Raw genomic sequence first — 27,806 nt, forward strand, 5'->3', positions numbered from 1 at the left:
AATTGCTGCTACTTTTAGATGGTGAAAGCACCACAGATTCAAGCGCAAGCTCATCATCGGACAGCAGCAGCAGCGACGACGACGACGATTTGACATTGCATGAGTTAATGTTCGAGCACCTGTTCACCCCGCCGGAGCAGCGACCGAAGGTAGAGTCGTATCTGGAAAAGACTGCGGATGCTGTTATCGTTCGCAGCTAATTTTTGGGAGATACATGACACACAAATATTGCGCTGATCCCGTCCAGCAGTCTTTCGCTTCCTCGACTAACGAAAGTATGGAACGCCCCCTTGTTGCGCTCCTGTTTTGCTCGGTGGGGCCAGCAGAGGCGTGAACAGATGATTCGCTCATGTCGAATTTGTCACCGATAATGTACATGGTACACTGTTTTTTACGACAGGGCAATCAGAGCTGTCGTTTGGGGCGTCCTCGCAGCCCTGCGAGGGCTTGCATTTTAGGGCGTGCTCGCAGTTCAGCGGCGTGAAATTCGAAGTGTTGAAATTCGACGACAAGGGCTACCACAGTTACACAGGGCGGCGAAACAGTGTACCGAACTGGAACTCCAGGTAGGTCGGCACAACGTTCACCACGTACGCGGAGCCGTTCTTCCCACTCGACCATGGCTAGCACGAGGCACACAATGAAAGCTTCGGCTTCGCCAACCTAATCTTCATCTGTAAGATGAGGGCGGACCGCCCAGAACGCGCTGGCCAGAGCAGCGAGCGCACTTCGCGAGTTGTACGACATTTCACGGCTGAAACTGTTGCAGATCGCCGAAAAAAAAGTTGTTCCGGAGCGGTCGTAAAAAATGGGATTTCCCGGTGCCGGCTTCCGGTGTATCCCAAAGGGCTTGATCGACGTTATCATAACGCACCTTCCTCCTCCAGAGCAGGCATCTGGCAGCCTGGGGGCACCATTATGAACAGGCCCACCAACTAGCCGTACTTCCAGCCATCCCCTTTATGTCGTCTAAATAGCCTAGTCTTCGAATTGAGCATCTATGATGTTGTAGAGGGTGGACAAACACAACTTACGCCTCGGCTCATCTTTTGGCACTGAATAGTTTCACACTTGGTTGAATTGAGCGGTGCTGGCATGCACCGCTCAATTCGAGTGACATGCTAATAGCTGATCATAGCGATTTCTGAATGTCGCTAATGCGCCACCACGAATATCGCCGGAAGCCAAGGACGTGTAGCGTTGCACTTAACAGAAACTGAAACTGTTTTGAACAACTAGAAAAATAAACCCCAAGAGCTTCATTCCGACACATGTGCTTGTTGTGAAGAGTAAGAATGTCTTTTAAAGGGACACTGAAGTGATATGTAAACATTGTGGGATTACTAGCGCAAATTGTAGTCCGGAGTCCCCAGGCCATGTTTCGACCACTCTAGGCGCGTTTACGCGATTTTATTTAGTAGAAAAACTAATTCGAAAATGCTGTCCTCCTCTCTTTACGCTCGCCCATTTTCTGTGGCGTTTTCGTGTGACGTCAGGAGGGGATGAGCTGGCAATTGGCTGCGCCACGGCTGCGCTACTGCACGGCTCCCCGGCCGACAGAGTCAGTCGGGCCAGCGTTTCGTCCGCCGGCCGCCGGCGGGTCGTCGCAATCAAGGAGGTTAAAAAAAATTGCTTGGTCGCAATTCGTTCGCTTAGTTGAAACGAAGCCAGGACACGTTTGTGAATGGAAGAATGTGCCTTTCTTTACTTGGTTTGTTTGTACACTGTATCTAGCTCCAAGTCAAGGTCGCTTCACACAAGCGCTGCAGAAGCGCACATGCGACGCTTCGCTGACTGGTACGCCAGTAGGGAAATATAAGGCCTCTTGAAGGCGGGAGAAGAGTCAGCGAAGTCAATATAGGTACTAAGGAAATAAAATCAACTGATATTTTTACCGTACAGCGTAAAACTAGGGCGCGGGAAGCACTTTTTTGCGCTGGGCGAACAAGCACAGCGGTCAGCAGCACGACTACGCATCTGCGAACGCTTTTCCGTCTACGAAATGCAATTGCTAGACGTGAGCTACTGTGGCAACTCGGGCGACACTTACTGCACGATCGCAGTACAACAAATAGTCACCTAAGCTGCTTGAAATGCCAAAACTAAATAAAAGTGTAAACCGGTTGTACAATATATACCCTATATTAGCAAGGCTCCCGCGTCCCGCTCCGTGGCTCAGTGGTCTGATGCGTAGGTATGTCGCCGCGAATGTTTTGCAAGTTACGAGGTCGAATCCCCGCAGGTACGTGCTTTTTTTTTTTTTTGTAAGTTAACTTTTTTGTTTTCCGCCGATGTTTTCTATATTGAGTTCACCTTTTTTTGGGCCGCAACGTGCATGGCTACACAAACTAGTTCACAAAACGCGCGCAGGCTGGCACTGGCGCGCTAGCGAGTTCTCGTTGGCGTGCTGTTGCCATAAGCACCGACTGCTTGCAGGCAGTGGGCACAGGCCAGAATGAACAGACCCTTGGCCTGGTGCGAACACGCTTTTTACGATACAGGCATGAGGGAGGCAAGCTCCAAATATGGGGGAAAAGCGCATGACATTTGGGCGTCTGCGGGTACGCGGAGGGCGTTCATGCACTGCGTAGGTCTCGGCTAGTGAATGCTACGACTACAAGCCGTCCTGGGAGGCTTATCTTGTGCATTTTACAGCCGACAACATGGCAGAAGTGCGGTACGATGATTACGGAGATATTGAGAATGCCCATCCAACAACGCCATTGGTTATGTTTTACAGAACCGAAACCGAAACCGAAACTTGTGTGATTGCTATTCTTGGGCATCGTCCAATCACGGCGCCCCTCCTCTCAACGTCACAGCCTTAGTTGGTGCGGCCGCCGCAAACCGCGCATGGTAGTTTTTCTTCTTTCGCGCTTTGTAAAATAATTACCGATTTGTCAACCGGATAAACGATGAAAAGTGTGCTAATTTGAGCCACTCTATGCAGTGCAAGCAAAAACGGGAGCTTGACAAATTCACTTCAGTGTCCCTTTAAGAAAGAAATATTATTAATACACACGCAAGGTGCGTATGGACGAACCTTGAAGTACAACACATTATCAAATATTATCGTAAGAAAAGTTCGCACCATTCCACATCATTTCTGTGGTTGTTTCTGGCCGGCGCAAAAGACACGCGGCAATTTGTTGCGGCTTCATAAATCAAACACTACTTTAGCGGCTGGATAAACGGTGGAAAGTATAATTATTTCATCCTTAATATGCACTAAAAGTACTAATAGAAGTTCGACAAATTTACTTCAGTGACTATCAGAGTGGCGTCGTCGTGTTATTTGTATCAAAACAGTGGCTTATGGTTATCCAGGATAGGTAATGCGATTCAACACCCACCGTTAAGAAATCGACTGCGGAGTCTAATGTCAAATAACAGGCTTCCCTATAGGTACAATAAAATGCGAGTAGTAACCCTTTTTTCTAACCGTACCTCACTCGTAGTGTCCCATATATTGACTTCAGACTTCGAACTGGCGAATCATATAACCAGTTATGGCAGCCGTGTAAGGCCCGATCGCGGTGGGAATAATTTCACATTTATATATTGCAATAAGACGTGCAGAGGCTTCGCTTAAAAGTTGGCTACGCCGCAGAAAGCTTCGATGGGCGTTTACGAGACGTGATTCATCCGTTGGGAGTTAGTGGCATGCAGCTTAGCTGCAATGTGTTCTAGGTTGGAATGTTTTAGCTTTCATTGAAAATGAAACTGATAACAGCACGTGAACAGGCACCGAGCATGCGAATACAACTAAACAAACTGCAGCCGAATGTGAGACGGAATGCATCAAGCGACATACGCTTGACACCACAAGCTTATGGGCGCGATTCACTCCTCTCAACCTCGCAACAGCTGTTCGCTCTGTAGCGGTTGTTAGCAGAAATTGCCGCCGAGCCACGCAGTTGAACCTCAGCAACAGATTTATGGATGCCTATATAGAAACGCCGTCATTCGGTCCTACTGGCAGTTCCCGCGAATAGGCCTGGCGTATTAATCCGCACGCCATGAGCGAGGTCTACACAAAGAAGGAGGTGGAAGACAAGTTCGACACGTCGGAAGGAGCGCTTCCCTTCAGTCTGCAACAGATTGCCGAGGATGAGCTCGGAGAAACACCTCGGCGAAGGAATGACTCCCTGGCGCATCTTTTGCGGCTTTTATCTGGTGAGAGCTGGTCTAGGTGCATGCAGAAGTGTGTTGAGAATAGCGACAATGTTTTCAACCGCTTTGAGTAAAATCAGGTGGTGAACATGGTAGGTGACGTAGTTGGCGCGTTTGCTCGGGTATAGTCCGGCTGCTACGGTCGCGGTTTCTGCCCGATAGCTACAAAATAAATAGAGAGATCCAGCAAACGCGGAAATTAATAACAAATAACGAAAAGAATTCAGATAGACTGGACTTGTGTTTCTGGTGTGCGCGTTGGATATTAGGGTGCTTGTGCCTACACCACGACAAGCGGTTTTTGGTGGCGTAAACTGGTCGTAATTTACTGGTGGTCGTAACATTACTGCTATGCAGAGTTTTTGCCTGATAAAGCAGTTCTAGAATTCTATATTTTATATGTGAAGAATTCTATATGAAGAATTCTATATGCTCAATATGCTGATTGATACAACAAATATAACAATTGGCAATAAATACCACTGCCTGAAATTGAGGTCACAAAATGGTGTAACTGCAACCACTCTGTTAGATCTGCAAGCGTGCATTTATACTAAATTTCAACTTTGAAACCACAAGTGATGTCGCCATTACTGCTATAAAATAGTTAGTTTTGTATAGTGCGGTTGCCTTTTGTTTAAGTGGCAAATGGTTCGTAAAACGCGCTATCGGAATTCAACTTGCAGCTTTGACACAGTATACGCGTTATTTGTTCGAAGGAATATTTTTATTTTGTGTGTCCATCTCATCGGTAGATCAGACACTGACTCTGACGAGCACAGAGCAGTGTCTCACAACTGGCGAACACCTGAAGGCCACAGTACACGCCATCATTAGGCGAAGCCAATTGACGTCATGCCCCTCCTAACGCGAACATCTGCACCGCGACGCGCACTCATCACACGTGCTCGCGGGTTTTTGCCTCCTCGCCACTTTTTGTCACACTTGTTAAACAAGCATTTTCCTCCTCTCTACGTTGCCGCGCGAGTTCTTAAGAACTCCAGGAATAGATGGACTTAACCGTAAAAAGCTGCGTGTTTATTAGCGTGCCAAATTAGTATACAAATGTAGCGAACAAAGAGAACAGCTAACTAAAAAAACGGTATGACGAAATCATCAAGGAAAAAACGACCGGAATAAAATAAGTATGAAAAACTTTCTCCATACGGGCTTCAGAGTAAAGCAGCCTCAGATAAAGATAGATCCATGTTGTATGCTATATTGATGTAGTTGGTTCATACCATTTTTTGATGTAAAGAGGGAAGGTAACTTGAATTTTCGTGTGGGAACAAGTATTTGTGATCCCTAGAGGACATGATCAATCTGCAAAGAAATGCGATCCACTGGAAAGTATGTTCCGGGGAAAACGGCGCGTGGTTTTGATAAAGTAAATGCACCCAGGCAGCACAGGACTGTTCGGCCTAAAACAGGCCGGTGTACTTTGACCGGTGATGTTCTGTCCGGCTGTTTTTCGGCAGCCATGTTCGGCCCATGTCCAAATGTGGGCCTTTTGGCCGTACACGGTCGTACTCCCATGGCTGTCCAACGGCCAGTGTCCGTCGGCCAGTCGACCGGCTTACGGTCATATGGCCAGATTCCAGCCGTAGGGCTCCGGCCATTCCAAAGCCACCCGTGTACGGCCAAAGTACGGCCGCCGGAGGACAGCCGAGATGCGGTCGTCGGACTCCAGCCGGACTAAAGCTACCGGGAATACGGCCGTGCTACGGGCATTGGAGTTCAGCCACAGTACGTTAACTGTACTGAGGCCGGTCACTGCATGACGCGCAAGCAGATGACTCATTCGCGCAGTGCAGAAGCAGCACAAACCCAGCATTGTGGGTCCAATGCAGCCACATCAAAGTGAGCTCGCGCGCAACCACCAGCCTTGCTTAAATACCAGCCTCAGTTGACAGCAAAATTCATTTATTAAACAGTGCTCACAAATTGTCGTTCCTTTAATTGCTGTGCCTCTTTTACTGCCGAACACAGAAAATATTCAGTTCTTTGTAGAGCTTGAATAGATGTATTGTCCAGGTCCTTATATCCTCTATGGGGCGGCTTACCTGTAATAAACGGGGAAAGAGGAGGGCGGGGACCGCGGAGGGCGTATACTTTAGTGGGTTCAATTTCAGAGAGATAAATTGTGCCGCTTTTAGCCAATTTTATTTAGGGCAACATTCCGGAACACTTTCATGCTATGATTACATAAACTATTTTTATAACAGTTGCTTGACCAATTTTGATGTATATAAAACCGGCGTGAATGCCTTTACGAAGCGTTTTGGTTTTCAAAAAAACACTCAAGAGCATTTAATATAACTCCTTCACAAAAAAGTATGTCCAGTTTTTGCCCATTTTTCTTCCAAAGATATATTCTACACGATCAACTTTTCTGATGATCTTGCGAGGGCTGATCCTAAGAAGGAGCGAACGGGTACTTTTATTTTCAATCTATTTTATTGTTGTTTTCATGAGTATCGTCCACAACACTTAATATTCCAAAAGAACTTAATTTTCTTCTAATATCATACTACGTTCAAAAAATTATAGACGCGTTGCGAATGACGCCCTGCTTTAGGTGGCTGCAGTTGTATCCCTCTGTGTTCACGCAAGGAAAGGCGTAAAATTAGAGTTACATAATTTGTTTCAAACCAATAACATAGCAATGGTTGCATGCATACAGGAAACCTTGCATACTGCAACGAATAGGGCAATAAATATTTTATTGGTCAAGGTTGAATGCGTAGGGTACTCAAGCCGTCGGAGGCAAACTTGCGCCTCTGGAAGTTTATTTATTTATTTATTTATTTATTTATTTATTTATTTATTTATTTATTTATTTATTCATTTATTCATTCATTCATTCATTCATTTATATATTTATTTATTTATTTATTTATTTATTTATTCATTCATTCATTCATTCATTTATTTATTTATTTATTTATTTATTTATTTATTTATTTATTTATTTATTTATTTGATGCCTACTTGCATTTGCATGCATTACAGAAGTGAGATACATTACACTAAGCATTAAATATGAGACAAAATAACAGAATAATTCTACAAAGCGCGTTGAAAATCGTCAATATAAGAAGTAATGCAATCATACGTTGAAGATAATTACGCGGCAGTATTGATGTAAAATAAAATGAATCGCGCAAGGCGTCACCTTTGAAGGAAAGTTAATAAATTGCTTTAAGCTAGCGGTCCTGCTTTGCGATATGTACAATGGCGCTTGGACATACTTCTCCCCTTCTACTCCAGTTTTCGAATGATAGATATTACGAAACAAGTTCAACCTGTGGTTTCGTCTCTGATCTTCCACGTCCTGCCATTTCAGTTTACTTTTACTTTCTGTCATGCTAAGTTGAGCGTGCAAATACCTAATACGAATTGCACTGGCATATTCTGTATGTTTTCGAGCGTATCAACCAGCTCTTTTGTGTAGGGATGCACGAAAACACATGCGTACTACAATATTGAGCGCACATGAGTGAAATACGGTTGGTCTTTTCAGTTAGATGGAGGTTCACTGAAATTTGGTCTCAGAAAGGCAAAAACATATGCAGCCGTAACGTTTATGGTCTGAACCTGCCTATTTAACCTCTAACCACTCCCTATATAAACTCTTAGGTATTTATATTCCTCGAACGTTTTCACAGCAGCATAATTTACGGTTTACGTATTCAATTGGAATGAAGGTTTTCTTGTAGAGGTGCCGTTAACACACTGTTTAACATCCAAAACCGTTTCTTAATCAGCACACCAGGATGTTATTAAATTCGAATAAAGCTGCAGGTATACGGAATCACGTTCATTCGCTATAGTCCGGTAAACTACCCAGTTCTTTTGAACAAAGCTATAGGGCCAATACTAATAACAATGCAAAAACGGATTCATTCAGTTATTCGGATGAAATGTACTACGCAGAAAGTGATATGAAACACCATCATTCGCTTTTGTGTAGTCCAAGAATATACAGTCAAACACCTCAAGCTTATTTATTGCAAGAGCCAAATCGTGCGTGAACTCAACAATCTGCGTTGAGCAAGAAAATCCTGACAAAATCTGTGTTTGCTAGGATGCTGGCGATTATGTTTAACCAAATGAGTCATATCCCAAGAGTAGGTAAGTTCACCTTTAAACATCGGAACTAAATTAACAGCTAGTCTTCGTCAGTGACAAGGCTCTGTTGTTATCGCAAATTTAAAATAATTTTTTTTTCTAAATAGGCAGTCGCAAAATCTGATGAACTAACATAGTGCAAGGCATGAAGTTGATCCTACCAATGCACGAGCGAGTCTCTTTTACGTTTATCACCAACAACATAGTGCAACATTGCTTGTCGCAGTCTAATTGTAAGCAGAATAACTTGCGCTTTTGCTCGCACTTGCCTTTCTTTGGTTGGGAGCCCTTGACATGGTGGCAGTTTAGCTCCTGCGTGGTGGCCGCTTGCTCGACGCCCTTGAAGGCCAGTTATTTTGATGAACCATCTCAATCTCGGATCGGACATCTCTGCCGGGTCGATGTCTCCAATGCTCTCCATTTCTTGAGGGGGCGAGTAGCCTCGAGCTGATGCGTCGACGAAGCCGGCGGCAGAGGCGTGGTAGCGGCGATCACTGGCGAGTCTTAGCTCACCCGTCGGATTGGCACAGTCTTCTTGTGGCAATAAATGCCATTTCGATGGCCTAAAAGGTTCTTTGCTATTGTCCATTGAGTCCTTGCACCTTGCCCGTTCACCGAGGACACTCATGACTGTTTGACAAACGATGTTCGTTCATTTATAACGTAGAAGCACGGAGCGGATGAAAAACGCGTCCCCGTCATTCGGCTCCCTAACGGCTTTTTCTCCCCCTAGGAAATAACCGGTCGGTCTCCTTCCAAACACGGCTGTGCATAAATTCTCGGCGCCCAGGGGCGTGCCGTTGTTCGGCTGTATGCCGTTTGGCGAAAAAATGACGTATAACCACTACGTATAACCTTACGTAGGTCGGTCTCCTCTTGAACACCGGTTGCCAAATATTCTGTGGCCATTCGCTTGCCGTAATTCGGCCGAGGACAGCTAACCGAATAGAAAACGTATATTCTGGGGCCGTTAGTCAGCCGGTATCCTTCATAACACTGGTTGCCCTAAGAAAACAAATATTCTACCGCCGGACGCGTGGTTCACCGTTGAAACAACGAATGCACGGCTGCCGCGCTCCTGCCGGTCTCCTTTCGAACACCAACTGCCGCAAGAATACGCATATTCTGTGGCCGGTCGCTTGCCGTGCTTCGGCCGATTACCGCTTCCCGAAGAAAAAACGGATGCCCTAAGGCCGTACTTCGGCCGTTCACTTTCTCAACATCGGCAGGCGTAATAGAACTGAATATCTGGCAGCCGGTTAGCTGCCGTTGTGCGTCCGGACACGGGCGGACGGAAAAATACCGAAGCGCTGGTTGCCGAATGTTGGCCGTTCAACGCATGATCAGTGGCTGCCAAAACCTGGATGCTGGCCGGACGTGCCATACAGCGGCCATAGACGGGCCGGTCTTGGAGCACACTTTCTGTGCCGCCTGGGCACATAACCCGAAAAAATTCACGATGCAGGTTCGGATTTAGCAGATGAATGGAGTTTTTAAGGGCAGATATGTTTTGGGTGTTACGAAAAGGGAAAGCCGTTCTTCAGCGGTTATTGGCGCCGTGAAGAGAGCGACGGAAACCGAGCACGGCAGTTTAAGCGCAGCGTTCCGAACTCATGCACGGGCCTGCTTCATTCATCGTGCGTGCAAACGCGCCACTTCGTTCTCGGCGTTTCTTAATTATCATCATTGTCTAAGTTGGCGGCAAATTAGAAATTCGCACCACCCTCCGCGACTACCAAACGCTCACTCGCATGGTTAACAAAAGCGCAGTCACAACAATTGCACAAGCCTGGCGGTATTTAACCACTTCCATATAGTCCAGTTTCCAAAACGTCACCAGGATTTTGCCGCCTGTCTTGAAAAGTGCACCCACTTCGCAACGTCTCAGGTATGTCTTCTCGCATGGTGGGCCTCGAACTACACTGGGACAATTGCGTGTTTCACGAGAGTAACGCTTACTCCACGGCGAGGAAGTCGTTTATGACGGCTGAAAATGGGGTGCTCAGAGCGATGATCTTGGAGCAGTTGTACCAGACATCTTTCTTCTAATGTCGCCCGGACATTCGGGTTATTTTTATGGTTATTGGTTAAGGATGAAGCCTCTTCCACGACTTAGTTAAAGGACGACGTTGTAACAGCTTCTGAGTATGCGTCAAAAGTGTCACGCAGACGAGTGGTTCTTGAAGCCTCTATGATGACATCACGGTGCGGCATGTCGGGGGCATGTTCTAGTCAAAACGTACGCTTCACTTTTTCTGGGTAGTAATCTTTCTGGTATTGTCCCTTGGCCTTGACGGATGGTTTAGTTGCTTTTCCGTTTTTGTGTGTCATCGATGTAACCTATAGTGTCTAGAAAGGGCATTCTTGCGGTTGTCGACCATAGACTCTTCAGACTTGGCAATGCATCTTCATCGGGATGACAGTTCGGTTTGTTCGTAAGGCCAACGGTGTGTATTTCCCGATACCGCCAAAAAGAGGAACAGAAGTCTTCATGTGCGTGCGCGTCTGTGCGCAGGACACACATGAGGCTGCTGCCTTTGCATCTATCGCTATCTTCCAGAGATAACGGTCCTTGTAAGGTCCACCCCATGCTTGTATTCACAGCGTCTAAAGCAGGATTCGATTCTTTCGGCTGTACCTGGCTCGTTTCTGGAATTAACTTCTAGATCTGGTCTGACCCAGTGAGCAGGCACATTTCTTGTTTAAACTCCATGCCTGGGAAAGCGATGGTGCCAGTCAGTGGCTTCTTCTCGGTGACCAGGCGTTGCAAAAGCGTGTTGCCCTTCGGTGCTTCAGCCACGTCTCCACAAATGAAAGGCACGACGATGGTTTCAACCTTAGCACACGTACTGTAATGTTGACTGCGAAGGGTCGCTCTGACGAATTTAGGCTTTTTCTTTGGACCTCCAGTTTGGCCGAAAGCACTGATAGCCAAATCCAGTTTGCCAATTGCACTTAACTCGAACTCAGGGGCTGCATCTTGTCTGGTGAAGGTCGGTGACAGCCGTCATCGAAAACTCCACGACCGTAGCAGCAATAGAAAGAAGTCCTAATCCACGCCTTGAACGTCTGTAGTAAGACGTCGCTGGCGATCTGAGGTCCGCCTGATTTGCGTGTGTAAACGGGCATTGCTTCATGTCGCGCTTCCGCAGCCGCTTCCGAGGAGTATTGAGCGGGGTCAGCGGTGCACATCGTGGTAGCATGTCGTCGCTTACATGTACCACACTGGACCTTCTTTCGGCACCTCCGTACGCTATGTTCCTTGGCAGTACACCTGAAGCATCGGCCGGCACTTAATAGGCGGGTTCGCTTGTCAGCCGAAGGGATGTCACTCGGACATTTTTCCTTTCTATGATCTTTGGCGGATCAGAAGAAGCAAGACGAAGTCGGTGCCTTGTTGTGCTAGACGCAAGCGGTCGCAATATACCGCTACTTCTAGGTCCTCGGTCAGCCTTCTCACTTTGTTAAGGCTAGCTGATCTGGAGGCTTCTTTCCCTGCACTCCACTTCCAGAAAAGAATGCAGATGTTCTAAGCCCTTGGAAGAAGAACTCTGACTGCTCGTAGAAGCGGTGCTGGCAGCAATGCTCAGTCTGCTGTTTGAAGTAATTGACAATACTTTTACCAGGTATCACCTTTAAAGGACTTCATTCAGTAGAGCCGCGTAAGAAGAAACTCCAACGCCCAAGCTTTTCAGTCCTCGCCGCTTCGTTTGCACGTAGTCGTACAGCTTCCTCAAAACGGGCACGTTGCTGGCAGAGTCTACAGGCCAGAGCGTACGCAGATTTTCAAAATGCTTCTGTTCTATCCCTGTAGAATTTCCAGAACGATTCTTCAATATATACCAGGAGAATCTTGATAACACGACCCTGTCACTTGCAGGCCAGCAACGGCTTCAGCAGCAGCTCTATCAAAAAGCGAAAACAAGTAATGAAAGCGGTCAGTATTGGACAGCCTGGGATTCTCGTTAACGGAATGGCGAAACATGTCCCAGAAAGGCTGCCACCGCGTTATCGATCCATCATAGCGGAGCAGTTCTAGCTTCGGGAGACGTGCTCCACAATCACGACTAGGTGACATGGGCTGTCCTGTAGACGTCGCATCCCGGTGGTCTCAGCTGGCGACATCCAATGGAGGAGCAGTGTGGATCGGGGTTGTACATGGGGCTCTGATGTATGAACGGAAAATAAACCCTGCACATTTGTCCTTGGTTGCTTTGGAGAATAACTCGTTTGGGGGGGGGGGGGGGGGGGTATCGGGGGAATCTATGCGTATCCCAGTGCAGACCTCATCATTTCTGGTGTTAAATTTAGCTATATCTGAACTGCGTTCTAAAAGACCTCATTTTAAATGCCTTGTTTGTAATGTAGTCTACACGAGTTTTCCATAACATATCAGACGTTAAAAAAATACCAAAAATAATGCATCTACTTATATTCTCATTAAAAGTACCTCTTACTGGATAAGCAATTATGCGGATTCTACAAAGCATAAAAACACGCGTGTTTGCTTTTTTCCGTAATTATCCGCATTTGCCATATGTCGCACCACCCAGGGATATTGGTTCTGTCGTCTTAAGGAATAGTAACGTCATCTGGACAGAATTATTTCTATACAAAGCACAATCATCAGCACAAATACGTATGGTTAAACTGACGTTGGTCGCTATAGCATTTATATTATCAAGAAAAGCAAATGAGCTAATACAAAGACCAGCGGGACACACTTTTGAACGCGCGTGGTTAGATACGTGGTCGTTTACGAATTGTTATGGCAATCGCCCGATAATTTCTTTTAAACAGCTAGTCACGCTTTCTTGAAGTTGAAAGAAGGTTACATTCAGGAGTTTATGGTCATGGGACCTAAGATGAAAAGATTTTGAGGCCAATCCAACAGCATCAATGTATTGCTGACTACGTAAGGCTTCGTGAAATCCTGTTACTAATTCCAATTACTGGTTTCGATATGAGAGTTTATGGCAAAAACCTTGCTCATTTATAACCAGAAAGTCATTTTATTTAAATGCCACAGGGTATAAATGCAATAGACGTGTTCAAGCAATTTCGAATACATGAAGGTTAAAGCAGTTGGCCCGTACTTAGAGCTACAATTATTATAGAGATTTTACATAAACAATCATTATCACTGAATTTGAATAGATAGCGGCTTTACGTAAGAAAGCTTCCGATTGGCTGGAATGCATCCATTGTCCAAAGATTCCCGAAAGGTTAATGAAAGTATAAACGCTTTGCATGGGAAAGACATCTTTAGTAGCTTTGTTGAGATATCGCCGGGGCTCGGACATACCCTTAGTGGCAATCTGTGTGTTGCGCCAGCGATAATACTCTATTTACGGCAATTGTGATAGTCTGTGCTGGCTTAATGATCATTGGGTTGTTTGCGTTACAGAATGCATCGATCGGAGATGGCTGTGGGAAAATATTGCAAGAGTAATTACATTTCTTTGCTTAAGCAGACTTGTCGTTTGCGTGTACGCGTGCTTTTGTAGTAACAGTCGGCCATAACTTTTGTGGTCGCTCGTGACTAAAGTAGGGCGAGTGTGGCATACAGATTGCGTAATAGAATCGGGATAGATTTACGTGTAGGAATTCTGAGATCTGTTCTCCTTTTCTCCTCCTATACAATCTTTGCTTGTGTCTTGTCAACCACAAGACACTGCGTGTTGTTACGTTTGGGATTTTTGTAATGCAAGCCCCCTATATAACCCAGAAAGTATCATTGAATATTTCCCAATAAAATTAGCTTTTTTTTTCTATAGCCCATAAACACATAAACATAGGAACAAAACCAGCAGCAGCTGAAATATCACAAGTTAAAGAAATGAATGAATAGGGGACCAATTTTGTTCGGTACTACAGTTTAGAAAACTTTTTTGAAAATATGGTGACAACTTGGACCACATGCGCGTCTTTTCCTCGGCATCATCATTATGATAGTTACAGATGTGCGGAACGGTTTTTGATTTTGTGGGTAGATGGAGCGAGAGCAAGTTGTCACAAAACGATGTCCACTAACTTCAGTCGGCGGTGGGGCATCGCATTTAAAGGTTCATATTTGAATATTAAGAGAAGAGTACTGTTGCCGCGTGTAAGTGCATACACGAGTTGCCTTGGATGAAGCACCTGTAATGTACAAAAATTTGGGCCCCTTTGCGTCGATTGTACTGTGCGCTCGGAGGGCCTGTTTTCCTGCCCATATTCGGGCAGGTAAATTCTGCGTCAAATTTCATAATGCCCTGTGGAAATCGATCACAAGCTACCTAAAATGAACTGTACAAATGATTTACATATTCGGGAGGCTGTACGGAAAAAGATAACAAACACCAATCACATTGCATTGTCACCCACAACAGCTGGATAGGTGTGTCTAGAGTATAAATACGTGCCACGTAATTCTTTCTACTGCTGGCACAACTCTTCCCCTGGGAGGTTCAGAACGGTATTTTAGAAATGTAGTGAAGGTACTTGTGATTGCGTATTCATTATTTCCGACGGTGTGTATGAGCCAAGTTTCGGTGCCCAGAATATTTTAAGGTGAACACAATATCGTCGCGATATTTAACATTTCCGAGTAGCTTTAGGAGACTACGGTTATTTGTGATGAGGCTAATTTTGTCCTATGTATTTGTGAATATTTCTTCTCACAAACGCGCTTTTATGTGTACTGCAGAATCATCGAAGCTAACAGCGCACTTCCCATTGTTTCTGCTACATCACCCTCTTCTGCAAAGCCTTCTGAACATGCAAAGCACTAGAAGTTGGGGATTTGCTGCCCAAAAGCTTACATTTACTGCGGTCGCGGTTTGTTTCTATGTTAACTGTGTCTATGTTAACAGAATTAACCATCGTCACATTAATTCCCAACATTCCGTTCACTGCCTTCTTAAACGAGAACATACCACACAGATGGATTTACCAATTCACAATGCATGGTAGAACTCAACATTGCAGGAAGGCGGCTGGATCCTGGCGCCCCAGCTCGTTAAATCCCGTCTGTCTGTCTCTCTGTCGGTCTATCTGTGTGTCTGTCTGTCTGTCTGTCTGTGTGTCTGTCTGTCTGTCTGTCTGTCTTTCAGAGTGTCAGGCCTGTCGGTCAATGTAACAGATCAAAAAAACTTCCCACGTGAAACAGAAACGTTTCAAAGGAACACCCACAGGAGTTGAGCATGGTAGGCAAAGCGCATGCTTGTATCAATGGAGCCCAGGGTAGCGGCACATATTGCGCAGAGAACGGCCGAAATTTCTACTATAGGTTTGCGTATAAATGCCGTGTTTCAGCTTACAAGTAATGAACTCTTTCTGCGGGTTCAAGTTTTGCCTGTATCACCTTTCTCGTCTCGCAATAGTTTCAGTGGTTGAGCTAGCCAAGCGAGCCGACCGATATGTACGCTCAGCATCACACAAGTCAAGCTGAAGAACACCGAAAACGTAGCCAATCTGGACGTGCGATCGTTGGCCCCAGAGTAGTGGGGAAAGCAACTAAAAAAAGAAAATGTCGAAAATTAATCCAACAGTAACGAAGTGGTGCGGCTTTCGCTCCACCTCTACCACTCGCAAAAACTTTACTTAAATGAGTAAATTTTAGTTTTATTTATATTGACACAGCTTTCAACTGCACGCTCCAATAGCTTCGTCCTCAACTTACCCACAAGACGGTGTTTAGTATAGTAAAATCACGGACACAACTAGTTTTTTGTTCCGTATATAGACTCTCAGCATGCTTACCAGGTTTTGTGGAAGATGGCTTTAACTTTTTTCTGTGGGACAAGAAGTGGGATAAATTGGTAAAATGTGAGCCATCAATGCATCTTGAGTTCTTTTCTATGTATAAAACACCTATTAAAAGGAAGTGCAATGACGTAAAGAGTGGCTTTACTAACAGTATTCAAACTTCTAACAGTATTCAAACTTCAGCGCCTCACTAATGTTAATACTGCACTACGTAAAAGATTCTCAGTTTTCATCGTTGCATATGTCCCACAAAAAAGACTCAGGAAATTCCTTATGGGTTTTATTTTCAGTATTATCTTGCATTGCCGATGAAGGACAGTGTTTAAACAATTTCTGTCAATCGTAGCTTGCGCTGGTAGATGGCGAGGTAATGGTCACAAAGGTGAGAATACAAGGTATCAACTAGTATAAGATATGCCGCTCGCCTCTAGTGTTTCTGGCCATACTCGAGGCAGTCCACGCTTGCACTCTCTTTCACAGAGGACAAAGAATTGAATCCTAGAAAGGACCCACCCTTCCTTCTTCGCTTCCTTCGTGTCCGAAAGTACAATGTGGAGGCAGCATTGCGCACCATTCAAAATTACTACAAAATACGTCACACCAGCGGGACTGTCTACCAGGATTTCCTGCCCTCGAAGTTATCGCCGGCCGCACGCAAGCTTTTGATGATAATGCCCGATAAGGACGTTCATGGTCGGCCCATCCTGCTGATCAAGCTCGGTGAGTGAAGGCGAGTTAGATAGAATATAGCGGCGCTGTATTTTTATGTCGGTGGGCCAGGTTACTGTGCTACATCATCTGCTCCTTCTGGCTTTTCGAATATATGAATTTCAGGCAAATTGAGTCGATCTAAATGAAGACCTTGGCATGTCTCCACCGTAAATTAGAACAACGACACAGAAGTAATAAAGAGGCAGTGGTACCGTCAGTTATGGACCTGCATTTGTCTCAAATGCGTCATGGTTTCATTTGCGTTTGCGTGCGTGTATGTACTTCGTCCTCGTTGTTATGACTGAACGTTTTAGCAGCGCCGAAGTGGTTGCCTCTTCTCACATTGATTTTAATGTTGGTGTGCCGTAACTGAGCGCACGCTCTATTCGACCCAGACCTGGAACACGTTTACAATGTTCATTGATCATCAATAAGCAGCACCATGAATCACCACAAGATCTTACCCCCGTTTCCAGAATCCCCCTTAAAGGAGTACTGACACCAAAGTTTGATACCTAAAAAATGATATAATTGGCTTCAGTAGTTTGTACAGATGCCTCACACAACTTTTTGCAGCGATCCGAGGCCGGAATCACATCTAAAATCGATTTTGATTGTCCAGGCCGCGAGCTTCCGCAAATCGGCAGCACTAGCGCAATCGCTTTCTTGATTGATTGATTGTAGGGCTTAACGCGCCGACGCAACGCAGGCGATGAGGCGCGCCGTAGTGGAGGGCTCCGGAATAATTTTGACCACCTGGGGATCTTTAACGTGCGCCGAAATCTCGTACACACGGGCGTTTTTGCTTTTCGCCTCCATCAGAAAAGCGGCCGCCGCGGCCGGGAATCGAACCCGCGACCTCGTGCTCAGCAGCGCAACGCCTTAGCCACTGAGCCACCGCGGCGGGTAGCGCAATCGCTTTCGGCGTGACGAAACATTGGCCTGGGTGTCTGGCCGGTTCAGGGTGACGTCATATAGTCGTTTTCACTACCGGAAACAATATCCTGCGCTGCTGTTGTCGGTGGTATTCGTTTGAGCAGGAGACGTGGGCGTAGCTGTGTGAGCAATGCTTGTAAACGTCGCGTGTTCGACGTCTTTGCTCTTCAGTTCGTTGCGGGCGCATGGTGTTCGGAACTGGTGCCGAAAACTGCGCGATGTCGACTGGCACCGCGGCGACGCGGCGGTGCGCGTCGCCGAGCTCGCCCAAGTTGTGCAATGGCAAGCTCGCGGTATGCGAAGTACTGCTCGTGGAAGCCTGTCCGAACAAATCGACGATGACGCCAAGATTCATTATTTTCCACGCGACGACATGCAGCGCTAAACGTGGACTGAGTTCGTGTGCGCCGGCGGCCGCAAGAACTGTCGCCCAAGCCAGCGGGCTCGGGGTTGCACGTGTCACCTTCAGTGTTGGGAACTTAGTATCGTGGCGACTATTTGATCGCTGGTATCTGTACAACTGCGAATGACCATCCCTTACACAACTTTTCACCACAATTTCATCCCCTTTTTCGCATATGAAGCTTTATTTTGGCAATAATTTCCGTTCCAGCGATCGGCGACACTGACATCTGCCGCGGCCTGTTTTGATTCTAGTGCGCAGGTGGCGCCATCTTTCGGCCGCTCGCCGCACCGTGGTGCCGGCAGTGATGGGTCGGAGCGCCGGACCTCCGCTTCCGGTCAGCGTAGGCTTACCATCGCGAAAAATATCTGAACGCCACTTTCAAATTCAGCGCTGATAACAACTCCTAGCACAATTTTCAACACACTAACATCTACTTTCTCGCATGTGGAGCGTCTTTTTCGTGGTCAGATTGATTAGAAGAGTGGCGACAAGCTGTTGCTATCACGGTCTGTGTCGGTTCGAGCTGCAGTGATATTAAAAAACGGACGACGGCGAAGACATCGCCGGCCTAATCGCCTGGCCAAATAAAGTTGTTCTGTCTGTCGGGCGGCAGTGAATCATCCGAGTCTGATGATTCAGACGACATGTCGACTGCGCGGGCGAGTAGCGGACCATGTGAAATCGTAGCAGACGGTGCGGCGAATGCATGGAGGAAAGAAAGACGTCCCTGCCCTCACGGGTGAGACCGTGACGTAAGACTGGCCCGCTTGCAGGCTGGCCTTCGAACGGCCATTTTCCCGCGCGGCGACCAAATTTGAAATTGGTTGCAATAAACGTGCTATAATTAATTCTGTGTTGGCGGCTGACGGCTTCGGTTCGATTTTCGTAATTACTGGGCCGATAAGTATTCTTTACAGCATAAAAACTGAAAGCGAGAAATTTCGTGTCAGTACTCCTTTACCTCTCGCCTGCAGACGGGGACATCTTTGAAAGCGACTTTTGCATGAAAACGCATTGTGGGATTCGTCTCTCAACCGAACCGAGGAACATATTTTGTGAGGATAGACTCAAAATAGGGCACAAAAATTCCGCCGCACCTACCAAGATTACCAGGAACCAATTCTGGAAGATTTAAGAAGCGCGTACATCTGTGCACAACAAGCCACTTACAAAGACTAATAATGGTTTAGGCAGATTGCAATCGACAAACCTTGTACTTCACTTGACCATGTCAGTATAATGAAAAAAAAATTACCCATAATGAGTTAACAGTGCAGCACCGCGGCCTGATCGACTAACAGCGCAACAAAGGAACCACTCTGAAACACATCAGGAATTTCTTGCTGTTAACGATCAACACGACATTGATAGAAACGCAGTGCCACTACACGGAAAGAAGTGAAAATATTGCGGTACTAAAACGCGGGAAAACGTTGCCATACGACAACTAAGGCCATCTATCTAACAATTAAACCTGGAAGGATCATGCAAGGAATGTTATTGGACAGCCTACAAAAGCACATACATCATCAGCCCATTCTGCCACGCAGCCACAAGTGTTAATGAAGGTGTCTATCCATAGAGGACGCGTTCCTTGCGCAAACCATAAAAGGTAAAGGTTATATAGCAAAGATCAGCTAGAATGACTTTTGGCCATACACCTAAGAAGATTTTTATAAATTGGTGTGCGGTGAAATATGAGAAGTAACCAGTACTGGCGGTGCAGAGGGCATGTCCGACTAGTGAGAAGACACGGAATACGTGTGCTGTTTCCTTAAAACATTTTGAATGATAAAAGGGAAATAGCGGTCGCTTTCGGGGCCAAGGAAAACCGAAACGTTTTTTTCAACTATTTTTGCTGCCGGTTGCTTCTTGATTTTTAAGCAAGTAATGCTTCATTTTAGATCTCACCCCATGTTTTCGTAAACACGGCTAGCAGTGATTAAAATTAAAAGTTTGTTCAGAAGAATAAAATTAGCACTGGTTTAGCTCGGCTATGCCAGGATATACGCAGCGTGAGCTAAGGTTAAACTGCTTATTATTAGGTTTCCTGGCTGTCTGGGATTAGCTCATTATCATGCTTACTGCCGCTAAAACGATTTCCTAACCACCACAATTCAATACAATGAATTTCATTATCTAATCCCATCCAATCCAATCCAATTCAATCCAGTCGGGGTGACGGGGGCTGCGGCGAGACAGCTGTGCGCAGTGATACGTCACTGCTCCTCGCACATCCGAAGCACGGCTCCCAGTTGCAACGCGAAACTGCTCAACCACGGCCAGTGTAGCTCACGCTACAAAATTAGTTCATCGTTTAGGCGCATGCTTTATGTGAAGGTGTCCCGCTGAGCCTAGTACAAGTAGGGAAGGCGTTTACCTTATCCAATGATTTAAAAAGAGACAGTTTGCAAAGAAACGTAACCTCATAATTTCGTGATAACTATCCGTTTTCTTTTTCTTCTCGGGGCCTCCCATGGTCATGGTTACCAGAGGAATGTGCATACATTGAAGTTCATCGGGCGGCCATGCTTTGTCTCGAACACTTAGCGAAGGACCCCGTAACTCAGACATTGGGCTTGGTAGTTTTGTATGACTACGATGAACTAACAGTCGACAAAGTGCTCCGTTTTGACGTTGGCCTAATCAGACGGATAGTAGAGTACATGCAGGTATGTATACTCACTGATGCTTCTGATTAATCGCATTTGTATTAATTACTGAAAAAAGCAGGCCTAACAGCTTGTGCAACTTTAGCCTCTGTTTGTGCTTTGATAAATGTAATTATTATAGAATTGCTGTACGTAGTATAGGTGTCAAATGAAACGCGAACACGAAAATATGAACTAGAACATGCAAACCTGAAACATACCTGGTCGTAGAGTTGATATAATGGCGCGGTGTTGGTATATTTGGAAATCCACTGTTCCAAACTTTGTTTTTGTAACTAAGCCACGCGTCATTTTGGCTTGCATGGAAAGAAATTGTGCCATTTCCGCGTTCAGGTTCATATTTTTGTGTTCGCGTTTCATTTTACGCCGATAGTATTTAAGTATGCCTAATGGAATTAGGGACTCGACAGGAACAGAAATACAGATAAATTTCGTCTAACTGACCGAAGATGCCGCTTGCGCCCAAGGTAGCAGGCCGCCATCCGAGGGAGAGAAATCCAGAAAAGCTCCCACTTCCGCTTCCTCCTTTCACCCATCTCTTGACGAAGTAAAGTTATTATCATCATCATCCCCGCAACTGTATCTCGAACAGGCCAATCGCCGTGAGTAGCAATGAGGCAATTTTGGGTAGGTATGTCGACCTCTGCGTCAAACAGGACTTGTAGAATCCGCCGTAAGCTCCTGACGGATATCGAGCTTGGGCATTTCCCTTGAGATGGTATGGTGGAAGTCTAAGGACGCTTCAGACCACCGTAATAAGAGTTTTTAGAGAAGACTTCCAACGCACCTGACAAGTCTCTTACCTGATGAACGCCGCGACCGTGTTTGGCGGCGTCCCGTTTGCTATTTTTTCCCCTTGTATGTTACGCTCAATCCCTCAGCCGCAATAGTAGCTTTATGAAACCGGCATGACAGACAAGCGATGTGGAATTGACGTAAGCAAGGACAGTCAATGCTTTCATTTTCAATGTACTATGCAGTTTGTATCTCGCAAGCTTCAGAGTAGTTTGTTATCCACTTGCCTGCCAAATCGTTTTCCTTGGTTCCGTTCATGTTTGTTACTAAAATTTCTGTAGCTAAGGCGCGTAAAATTTTGCGGCCGTACACTGATCCCAACGCCTGGCATTTCGCAGAACCGGATGGTTAATGATTCTGCATAAGATGTAGGACCGTTCAGTGACTAATAAAATATTTTCAGTAAGGCGGCGCTTGCATTTTACTTACTGTATTTTTATTTCTTTTCTGCATTTCCAATAAAGATGTATTCTAATACTTTTTTAATGATGAACTGTTGTATAGACCCCGAACACCACAAATGCTCTTACAATTAAAAACTCCCTTTTTGCTGAACTCTTTCGGTGTAGCTGAGGTCATCTATATAGAGGCACCTTGTAGTCCTAACTAGTGTGAGGTACACATAATATGTTGGCTGATTGCGACTTCTGTCAAGCTCAATTTATTGTTCTATGGCGGAAGAATATCGGCGTCGAAATCTGGATAAAACGCTCTATGTCCCTCGAATCCACATGCATCTCTTTTTTTCCAGGAATGCACACCCATGCGGCTAAAAGCAGTGCACAAAGTCAGGCACGGAGCGGCGTTTGACGTGCTGTTCGCCGTCGCCAGGCCTTTCCTGAAGAAGAAGCTGTTTGAAAGGGTGAGCGGCAGAATGACACGCGTATGTTTGACGAAGCCTTTACACCCGCCAACTGACCTGAACTGTACTTTGTGCTTTAGGTTTGGGTTTAGAAGATGGGGACGAGAATTTGATGGGAACGGAGTTTTGAAACTCGCCAGACCGCCTTGTAGACCATGTGGTAAACAGTGGCGTGGGATAGTAATCACATCAGTACTGCAATGTTAGCCGAGTACACTTGACGTAAAAGGTTTGGATAATAACTCCGCCATCCAGTGGCAGCCTTGAACATGGTTGTATAGAAACTCTAAGTGAGAACTACCGCAGTCATATCAGAAAGAAAATTTCTGGTGAAGAAATCAGTTTGATGCTTGTTACTGCAGTAAATAAAGCAATTTTTAAACATAAATGGCAAAATCAGGTACTGCATATAAACGTTTATGTTTGCGGAAATCAATAAACAGGGTGCCGCAGCTATAATACACCTAGAATTTACCAACGAGCAATAACGCTGCTGAAAGAAAAGTAAGTACATAATGTTTTTACTACAGTAGAGTAGCTGCCAGTATTTGTTTCATTAATAACATTTTATTTATTAATAGTAAATAATTGGCTAACTTTAGAAGTTCAGTGGTAACCATTAGAGTATGATTGATGCACTTGAAGGTAAGAAACAAGAGGTGCGTAACTGTGGTATTTTTATCGACAAATTAATTGCCTACTCACCTATTCCGAGTGACAAAGAATGCCGCTCTGGTAAAGTGACGCCACTCCAACCTGTTTCCTAATCCAACGCCCAAAAAAAAGCTGATTGAAAGAAACGGCTATGCCTGACACACGCCCGAAGAAACAGTGCATAAACTTGAAAATGAAATTAATGGGATTGAGCAGCAGTAGCGAGTTTCGCGAGTCGCGTGCGACATATAAGGCACAAATTCGGTCGTGATTTATTGTTTCTGTCTTCTCTTTATTTTATTTTGCTTAACTCAGAGGGTGCCTGCATGAGGGCACTGCTATACTATGCGGGCGGGACGCCGCCACGTGGTATTTCGAACCCTTTGTGCAGTTTTCTTCTCAGTCAGAATATACGAAAGTTTGTCGATGAAATTTGTTAGAAGGCTCTCGTAGGTGCCTACCAGTGCGTGTTTGACCCTTCAATGATTAGGACAGTACTTCTCGAGTTACGTTATATTAGCAAAATTGATTTAAATCTCCTAAACAAATAATATAACGGCCCTACGTCACTGTACTGGAAATAATATGCACTCCGTTTTCTTCGGGTAACGCAATGGCCCTTTTTAAAGTCTTGGTGCATGATAGGCCGGAAACCCTGTATATTTCTCCGCTGCCTTTCGTTGTCACGAGCAAGATGTCCGTACTAAGGTGTAACTGCAAAAAAAAATGTGACGCCGCCGTACAGCCTTAACTGATACGTATATGGATTTAAAAAAAATATCCATTTTTATTTCCCTTGTGATCGCCGTCATCATACGGACCTCACTACCGGGAGATGCAAAATATGAGCGCAATGATCATCCACTTCTCGGTGTGATATGTTTTAGGTGTGAAAACATGAATACGTCCGGTAGCTTAATCGCGACGATGACGTAATTTCTGGAACGATAACGCACATCGCCTGTGCATTCCAGCAGAATGACCAGTAATGCAACTATCCATGTACGCACAGGGACGATGACTGCTTGTGCTAGCGTGCGTTCACGTGCGTGCGTGCGTGCGTGCGTGTGTGAGCGTGTACGTGTACCTGTGCGTGTGTTTGTGTGTGTGCGTGTGTGGGTGGGTGTGCGCGTGTGCGTGTGGGTGTGGGCATTGTGTGCCTGTGCGCGTGTGCGTGTTGGTGTGTGTGTGTGTGTGTGTGCGTGTGCGTGTGCTCAATGTGTGCGTGTGGGCGTGTGTGCGCATGCGTGCATCGTGCGTTCGTGTGTATACACGTGCGCACATATAGGCATCGGATACTGAAGATGATGATGATGATGCTTAGTTGCTTCCCCTTTTTAACGGGGTGGCGTTGCACAGCGGCCTTAGGCGCAACGCTACTAGACAATCACCTCGCCAAAAAATACCAACAAATTAAATAAAAATAATGTCAAAATAAAAATAAAATAAAAAAAGACTGCAGCGCCGCTTTTCGAGTAGCCTAGCAACTTTGGGTCGGTGGATGTTGCGACCTGCCGTTCAGCACACGTGAGCACACGTGCGCTGCGTGTGGTTGAACGCTCTGTGGCGGGCGTTTTTTTAAGAAACATAGTTATAAAGGCAAGTTCCAGTGTCCTAAAGGGTCAAAATGCTGCAGGAAAGAATTCGTGGCAGCGCCGCTACTGCTGCGTGAAGGGCTGCCACTATCGCAAGGGGCAGCCTGGCATCGCCGTGTACAGGTTTGCCGGGCAGCCGTTGGAGAAAGGGCGTTGCAAGAAATGAATTTATACAGTACGGATAGTGAAGAAAGAAAGCAAGCCACGACATTTTTTGTCAGTGGAAGGAGTAGGAGTAAAATTATGAGTACGATTACAATGTATCCATAGCACAGATGCCGTAAAAGTAAGACGTTTGCTTTCAGTGTCCTATACACATCGTAGACTGCGATATTTGTAAATGGCTTGGAGTAGCATTTGCCTAACACCAATACATTACGGCTTCCGCCACTACTCTTTTATCAACAGTAACATTTTTTTTTTCAGCGACATTCAAAGCTCCGAATGAACGCCAAAAGCGGACCCAATAATATGCTCGCAACAGTGTGCGAGTGGTGCCGAAAGCAATGCCAGCACGCATTCCGCCCATTGGTCTACTTTGTTCACGGAAGTGTACGGTGTTCGGCCACGCATTCGAAGCGAGAGCATGGCAAGACATCAAAGGCAGGGTGGCATTAAAACGCGTTGTTTGACTTCTTTATTGCGTTTTGCGTATCCTGAAAGTTGAGGTTATTATTTTTTAAACAGAGGAGAGGAAGACGGAGGAAATTCTTTTCCGGAGAATTCTGAACGACCGGAACAAATTCTATCGCAATTAGCCACTAAGACGACTCTACAATTACTTGTAAGGAAGAAGCCGAAACTAAACGGAATCTTCGTAAAGACAACCTGAAGCTCCGCTGTATCAGCAGATTTCCCACTGGGTGGAAATGCGTTTACTTCACAATCGGCTAATAATATTTGCATCGCCTTGTTGATCAGTGACAACACCAAGCGAGCTGAAGAAGGGCCACAGAAAAAGTCACTGTAGCATGGTTCCGCGAACGGAGACAACACAAACACGCCCCGGTCGTGGAGCGCAGTTGTATACAGTGGAGTCCCCTTATTAAACCGTGATACATTAAAAAAATTGTCACCTATATACGCTTCCATTACTGAGAATTGCACTTCGCAACGATGTCTGTCCCAATGTCTGTCCCGCCAGCAACGTACAATTTCTATCCCGTGCCGCGAGGCCGAACGTAGTAGTCGAACGCCGTAATTGTCCGGGATCCGCATAGAGCACTTCATAGATGGTGAAACTATTCGCCAGAACAACGTTCGAACATGAGACACCTTTCAAATACAATCGGTGAATCCAAAAACAAACAATAAAGAGATGTCGAACATATGAACGCGCGCCCGCCGTCTGGCTCTCACCGACCCGAATTTTGATCTAGCTTCCGCGAGGCTTTGTTGGGTGTACTTATTTGTCGCGCCCTCTCAGCAGCGACGGTTCTCTATAGATATGTATATAACAAATACCGTCGCAGTCATCATAATATCCTATACACCCTCATGTGTCAATCCTTTAAAAGATTTGTAAACGCTTTTACGCGTAATGCATAAAGCGGAGCAACAGGAATCAATAATCAATTTCTTCCGTGTTCCCGATCGCAGATACGGCTGCACGGATACAAGTTCAACGACCTACACAAAGAGATCGCTCCCGAGGTCCTCCCTGAAGAGTACGGTGGTCAGGCGCCACCCCTGGACTTTGAGGGGTTTTGGAAGCACCTGGAATCTTATGACGATGACTACCGGAAAGACAGCAGCTACGGATACCTTAGAAGGCAAAATGGAGACGACTTCGCTATGCAGGCTGAAATTGAGGACGAGCTCACGTTCTTTTAAACAGAAGGACTGAGGCGTACATGCTTTTTACATGGTCAGGTTTTACACATTATATACCCAACCAAGCTACCCCTAATGAAGGGCGTGCGTGGTACAACGAGAAGCACATTGCTCTGTGCATATTTCTGAACCCATGTTTCGGCACAAGTTATCATCGCCGCCCCACGAGCTTCCGGGAAACGTTTGTTATACGTGGAGGCAAAATCATCTCGCAATACTTTTTTGGCTTTGGCTGCGGCAAAATAGTTTCAAAATCCAATAAAATCTAGGTATGATGGAGTTAGTTACTGTATTGACGCACAGTTGCATTAGATAAGTTAAGCTAGAATGCAGTATTTCTGAGGCAATCGAAGGTGCGAGGGTTTACACATCCTTTTTTGTTAATGGTTGTGCCTGCATGCTCCTAAAACACCATTGGCAGATGATTTAGTTGTGCGAGCTGCGTATTTGCATGCGGCTGCGCAAGGTGCCGGAAGTTAATTGTACCGCTTTTGCAAAGCTAGTTAGGGCAGACAATTTGTAATGACTGGTTATTGGTTAGATTTCTGCTTTAAATAAGGGTATATATTTATGTATTTATTTATTTATTTATTTATTTATTTATTTATTTATTTATTTATTGAAAAGCAGCGTGCCATCCCGGGAGTCCATTAGCAATTGTGGAAGTCTTGTGACTAAGCACGGGCATATGGTCGTTCACAATTAATGAGCTGTGTTGCTATCACCGACATTGTCCAATTCTTCTTTTGCCAAATGGAACTGACTGGACGGTAGCTTATGCGTTGTTGTCTCAGGATGTTGTTATTGGGATTATTTGGAGTAAATAGCATCAAACATTATCTCTCTGAGTTGCACTAGGTCGCTAGTCTGAGCGATAGTCTCATTCCTCTCAATGTAGAAATTTGTCCAGGGTAGCGTCAAGAGTGGGGTATTAGGAGGGGACAATTTCTGCAAGTTTGGAACCAGACGGAATCTGTGACTTTTAAAAGTAAGTATTGAAAATATGTTACAGATCATGAGGTGATTTTAAAGAGATGATGGTATTGAGTTTGCACAGGTCATCGGGCCATCTAAGAGCTGCCAGGAGCTGTATATCTATATCAACCATCTGGTCAATCGAGCCCGAGGAATAGTAGAATACTGGATCAATTCTCGTATCTATTGAGAAGTAGAAGTAGGGGTGTTCTAGAGAATATAAAATTCCATTCCGCGTATTCACAATAAAGGTAAGGTGTCTTCGATAATCAGGAGTCCATGGCCACGTAAGAACAGTAAGAACAGCAACAGCG

General features: G+C 45.5%; 1 protein-coding gene across 1 annotated transcript; it reads left to right on the top strand.

Annotated features, from left to right (window-relative positions):
• Positions 1 to 3,907: 3,907 nt before the first annotated feature.
• LOC144163969 (alpha-tocopherol transfer protein-like) lies at positions 3,908 to 26,897 on the top strand. The gene is made up of 5 exons (XM_077694606.1): positions 3,908 to 4,176; positions 16,534 to 16,773; positions 20,600 to 20,778; positions 22,325 to 22,435; positions 26,284 to 26,897. The coding sequence occupies exons 1-5, from the start codon at positions 4,020 to 4,022 to the stop codon at positions 26,515 to 26,517; spliced, it is 921 nt and encodes a 306-aa protein (XP_077550732.1). The 5' UTR covers positions 3,908 to 4,019; the 3' UTR covers positions 26,518 to 26,897.
• Positions 26,898 to 27,806: the final 909 nt, after the last annotated feature.

Source organism: Haemaphysalis longicornis, unplaced genomic scaffold (genome assembly GCF_048455015.1).
Source record: "Haemaphysalis longicornis isolate Haplotype H1 unplaced genomic scaffold, Haemaphysalis longicornis Haplotype H1 scaffold_13, whole genome shotgun sequence".
NCBI lineage: Eukaryota > Metazoa > Arthropoda > Arachnida > Ixodida > Ixodidae > Haemaphysalis > Haemaphysalis longicornis.